Source organism: Empidonax traillii, unplaced genomic scaffold, assembly GCF_003031625.1.
Source record: "Empidonax traillii isolate 1590-97213 ecotype Southwest subspecies unplaced genomic scaffold, ASM303162v1 scaffold697:size334835, whole genome shotgun sequence".
In the NCBI taxonomy this organism is placed as follows: Eukaryota; Metazoa; Chordata; class Aves; order Passeriformes; family Tyrannidae; genus Empidonax; species Empidonax traillii.
The window spans coordinates 256,943-262,283 of record NW_020955890.1 but is presented as its reverse complement, the minus strand read 5'-3'; the positions used below and the strand labels follow the sequence as shown (position 1 = coordinate 262,283).

Sequence of the window (5,341 nt, the reverse complement as noted above, 5' to 3'; positions counted from 1 at the left end):
CACACCAACCCCTTCCCACACCAACCCCTTCTCCAGACCAGCCCCTGCTCCACACCAGACACTGCCCAGATTTGAAATACTGCCCCAGACCAACCCCTTCTCCAGACCAAATTCTGCCCCCCACCAAACACTGCCCTCACCAGACCCTGCCCCACCCCAGACCCTGCCCAGGCCACTTGGCCTTAACAAGCCAGGGATCCCCCCCAGAGAAGGGAGTCCCAGCTGAGGTCACCTCAGTAGTTCTCCCCCCTCTCTCTTTCCCCTGGCCCTGGTTTTGACTTTTGGACTCTGCTGTGCCCTGAAGCTCTGACAAATGTATTTTTTTCCAAATTTTGATGCTCTTGTAAATCAGGAACCAGCTGGGAAAGGGCTCCAGGCCTGGCTGATGATGCACTTGTGTTCCTTCCTTCCCAATACAACTTAATATTCTAGGGCAATTTAAATACTTATTATCAGTGATTAAGATATTACTACAGCTTTATTAATTTAATTAGAGAATAAGCTACTGTTAAAGCTTAGTCACAAAAGCAAACAGCAGAATACAAATCATTCCCATTGCCTCTGATACAGAAATGCAGACAGTGGGGCAAACTGAGCTCCCACAGAGGTGGCACAAGTCAGGTTTGTACCTCTGGCTGTCTGAAGAAAAATTGTACCTCCAATTGGGAACCTCTTTCAGAGGAAAACTCAGATAAATCTGTTCTCGAGTGCTTTTTCCCCCCAGGAGTGCCGTGTTGTCCGTGCTCTGGGGGCTCTGGTGTGTGACTGGTGTGCTCTGTGCAGGTGGACAGTGCCATGTCGCTGATCCAGGCGGCCAAGAACCTGATGAACGCGGTGGTGCAGACGGTGAAGGCGTCCTACGTGGCCTCCACCAAGTACCAGAAGTCCCAGGGCATGGCTTCCCTCAACCTCCCCGCTGTCTCCTGGAAGATGAAGGCTCCGGAGAAGAAGCCCCTGGTGAAGAGGGAGAAACAGGATGAAACCCAGACTAAAATCAAGAGGGCGTCCCAGAAGAAGCACGTGAACCCCGTGCAGGCTCTCAGCGAGTTCAAGGCCATGGAGAGTATCTAGAGGAGGCCTCTGGCTCGGGTGTGTTTTTCTCTAGCCCACTACTGCTACTTCCAGAACTCTACTTTTAATACCCTAAGGATTTTTCAGAAACTTACTATTCCTCAAAATGTATTTACTTAATATAATTTTGATAACTTTGTTTAGATTACATGGGGAAATACTCAAATTTCTAAGTCCTATCAGTGTATCTTCAGCCTGCAGAAGTGTGTTAATTTAGATGGCTTTTAGATTCCAGGGGTGGATTTCTAGCTGGAAATCGTTTTTTATAATCTTGCTTTAAATGAAATATTCTGTAACCAAAGAGGATTTTACAGTAACACTAACGGTTAACACTAATATTGAATCCTGCTACTCAGAGACTCACTTTATCATGGTGATCAAGAGAGGAATCAAGTCTTTTCACTCAAAAAAATAATTAGTGGAAGTACTGTACATTGTTAGTGTGTATCCCTGTGGGTGGAGTGGAGAGGGAACAAGCTCAGAGGAGTCTGAAAGTGCAGCAGGCACTGGCTGTGGGACCACAACTGGCAAACATCTGGGAAAACCATTTACCCGTGCCTGGGTTGGGCTGTGCTGGGGACCATGTTTGCAGATGTGCTTGGTGGTGTGCTGGGGGTGTGATGCTGCTTTTCCTGGGCTGCCCTGGAGCCCTTTCCCTGGGGTGCTTCCCACCGGCACGGGGGTCACTTCCCCGGAGCTCCGGGAGCCGATCCACACGAACATCCAGGGGGGTGGGCGATCCTTCTGTGTGACACCGGACGGAATTTGAATGCCTGGTTACAAATTACTAATGTATTTTGCTGCGGGACACTAATAAAGTTGCTTTTCCCAGCTGGTGTATTGTGGTGCAGTGAATGGAGCCGGCCCGGCCCGCCCCTCGGCCCCCCCTCGCCATTCAGATGCAAATCAGCTTTGTGCTCATTCCTCATAATTGCTCTGCATCCCGCCTTGGGCTTCCAGAGGCACCCAGGAAATCGTGTTTGCTCAGGCTTCAATTTAGACTGTACATTATTTGTGATAACTATAGCTACAAGGTATAATTTTGCTGTCTTATTTAAATTTTCTGAATTTCAGTGTGTTTCACGTGTCCCAGTCGAGTCCAGCGCTGAAGAAGCGGTGCCTGATCGGGTCGGCACCGTGGTGGCTGTTTCTGTAAAGCCTCCACCCAACTGGAGCAGCCTGGGCTTTAGTTCATGTTTAAACTGCAGCCACATCTTAGAGCTGAGCCTTGGCACTGATACGTTATAATTTTATTTATCTCGATCAGCTTATAATTTACTATATCGAGGTTGTTGCTTGTCATGTTACTGTAATGCTGATCAGAATTAAGGTAAATAGTTCTTGGGATATTTTTGCCGAATTTATTATGTTTTCAAGCATTTTAGCCTCTTGAGTACAGATATTAAACAGTGGAATTATAGACTAGTTTCCATCCACCCGTAACAGCTAAGCAGGCTCCGAGGGGGAGCTGATGTGCTCCTCCACTGGCATTCGGGGGCGAAAGACAGAGAGAGGCTGTAGGTCTTGTTTTATAGATAATTATTAGCAGATTTCATACAGCTTTTTTCTCCTGGTATTTATGTATTGACTTAAAGGCAATGATTAACTGCTTTTATACAACACAGGTTTGGGGTTTTTTTCCTGGTATTAATTGTTGTCCTAAAGGCAGCTTTCCCTGGGCTGTTCAGGGAGTACATCCAGTACCCCCCTCACCCCCCAAAATACAATCTAATAATAACCTATTAATAAGCTTTAAAAAACGACTTTTACATTCAGATGCACAGACAAAGTTACACGTATTTAGCTTATAAATACATTAGTTTAGTTTATGCTACAGACTTTGAGCATCAAGTGGGCAAGAAATTAAAATATGGTTCCCCCTTTGGGAGGAGTGTTTTGAACACCCGGGGGGGCAGGACCAGGGGACACGATGGGGACTGGGGGACAAAAGCCCCGACTCACACACACGTCTCTTGTACCCAAGAGTTGCTCCTCTGGGAACGCCACAACTGCCCCTCCGGGGATTGTGCTTGGAGAAGGGCAGGGAAGGGCAGGGGGGTGATCCTGGAGCCCCTGCGGCAGCACCAGGTCCGAGCCCTGCCCGTGGTGCCCGAAGCAGCAGCGAGGCCTCCGGCTCCTTAAGCACCATCCCACGGCTCAGGGGGGTCAGGAGCTCAAAACCCCACGTCAATACCCCAATCCCGCCGTGTCAGGGAATTCCAGCCCGGAGGAACCCCGTGTGGAAGCGGCAGCGCGAGGGGTCCGGCCGCCAGCGGAGCTGTGACTTTATTAGGGAGCCAATTGAAGAGAATTACAGTAATTACTGCTCGCTGTAATTAAGCGCTGGGGAAGGGCTGTGCAGGCGCTCTCGCTGCGGCTGCTGGAGGGAGGACACTCCGCTACCGGGAGGGAGCGAACGTGGCCGTCCGTGTTGGGTGGTGAAAGCTGCGAGGTGGGAATGTCCTTCAGCCCCTTCCCCGATGGCGTGCGAGGAGCTGAGCCCCCCTGTCCCCTTCCCCAGCCCCTCACGGGGCTCCAGGGGCTGGAGGGGACTCGCCGTGGCTTTGGGGAAGGAAAGGCTGTGGGCTCTCCCTGCCCACCAGCTCCCCGCGGCTGCTCCCCAGGCACTGCCCAAACACCCCAAAGTACCTCAAGAGGAAGGATTTGGGTTTTTTTTTCCAGTGAGGCCGTGCCCGAGCCCGGCAGACCTGCCTGTGCAGGGATGCTCAGGAAGATGAGCCCACATTATCTTCTAAAGTGTATTAGTGAAACCACATTAAATCCCCAGGAGATAGTCTTACTCCAAAATTCAAGTGCTCTTAATTCAATTCCACGGTGAATCAAGCCACGCTGAATTTATGCCGCTTTAATTGCGTGTGAAGGTTTCCCCGCCGCGGTTTAATGGTGGTTAATGAATGCCATTCCCACTCTCTGCTCTCCCTGTGCCCCAGCCGGCTCTGAGAGGGCTCAGGGAGCAGGGGGGGGGCAGGGCGTGATGGGTGCGGAGCGGGGCTGTGTTTTCTAACACTGGTGCTGCGTTCAGAGCAAGCCGAGGCAGCCAAATCTCAAATGTGCAATTAGAGGGGAGGGCAGAGGGGGCGAGGAGGGCTGGGTGGGTTCAAAACCCTCAACAAATGGGTGGGGAAAGGCGAGATCCATTAAAGCACGTCAGATGCTCCAGCGCTGAGGGCTCGGGAAGTTCCTGTGTTCCTGTTGGAGGCTGGCGAGTATCCCGGGGAGGCACCGCCGGTGTGCTCTGCCCCGAGCCTCCTCCCTGCCAGGGTGTGGGGAGCTCCGGATGAACCAGCACAACCCTCCCGATGAGGGTGCGAGGGGAAAGAACTGGCTGTTGCTGGCCTGGCCACGTGTGTGATTCCAGCCCTACAGGCTGCCTAACGCCTCACTCCCTGCTTGGGGATGGCGGGTGGGGTGACCCTGATAGCTCCAAAATCAACAAGTGCCACCTCCTCTCCCCTAGACCTGCAGAGGGAGGAAGTTCAGTGAGCCCTACCCAAGGTGTCCATCTGCCCCAGGACCCCTCCAGCTCTGACTTGCTCCGTGCCTGGGGAGGCTGCAGGGATTTGGGGCAGTGGGATGTGCCGGGGCCGCGCGGCTGGGCTGGCTCTGCCAGGAGCGGGGACAGGACAGGCTCGGCTCTGTCGCTGTCCCGTCCTGCCCACAGCGCCGAGGGAGGGCGGGCAGCCCAGCAGCCCTGTCCTTACCCGGGCTGGGGACCAGCAGCGCCGTTTGGGGAGCAAACCCGTCATTAGTGGGGACACCGGCCCAGGCTGGGATTTACGGGCAGGGAAAGCAGCTCCGTGCTCGCCTGCGCTTCTCCGTCACGTCCTGGGGACACACGGCCATGCACACCGGGGAAGCTGCCCCCTCTTGGGGCTGCACCTTGGCCACGCTGCCCCGGGCACAGCTCTTGGTGCCCTCTAGGACTCTGTGGCTGCCACTGCCCCCCCAACACTGCCCTGCCTGCACCCCCAGTGCTCCCACCTGGAAGCCCCTGAGATCTGCAGGAGCTCCAGCAGTGGCCGCGGGGGGTGTTATAAGTTAGTTTAAGAATTTAGACAACTTAGTTCCAATTAAAAATTGATAAATTTATTAAGCAAGCGATAATAAAGCAAACAGCGCTGGGTGGCCTGGGGGGCAAGTGCCCCGCCAGAGACACACAAAACTTGTTTGAAAACTGGGCTTTTGTACTCTCTCGATATCAGTTGTTGAATATTCATTCATTGTCCGTTTGTTGCCTTAAAAGGTAATT

General features: G+C 52.8%; 1 protein-coding gene across 1 annotated transcript in view; it reads left to right on the top strand.

Annotated features, from left to right (window-relative positions):
* Positions 1–1,902, top strand: part of CTNNA1 (catenin alpha 1) — a 52,055-nt gene extending 50,153 nt beyond the window's left edge. Inside the window, exon 11 of the mRNA XM_027899955.1 lies at positions 784–1,902. Within this exon, the coding sequence (XP_027755756.1) occupies positions 784–1,071 (288 nt within the window). The 3' untranslated portion in view covers positions 1,072–1,902. The remainder of the gene's footprint in view (positions 1–783) is intronic.
* The last annotated feature ends 3,439 nt before the right edge of the window (positions 1,903–5,341 follow it).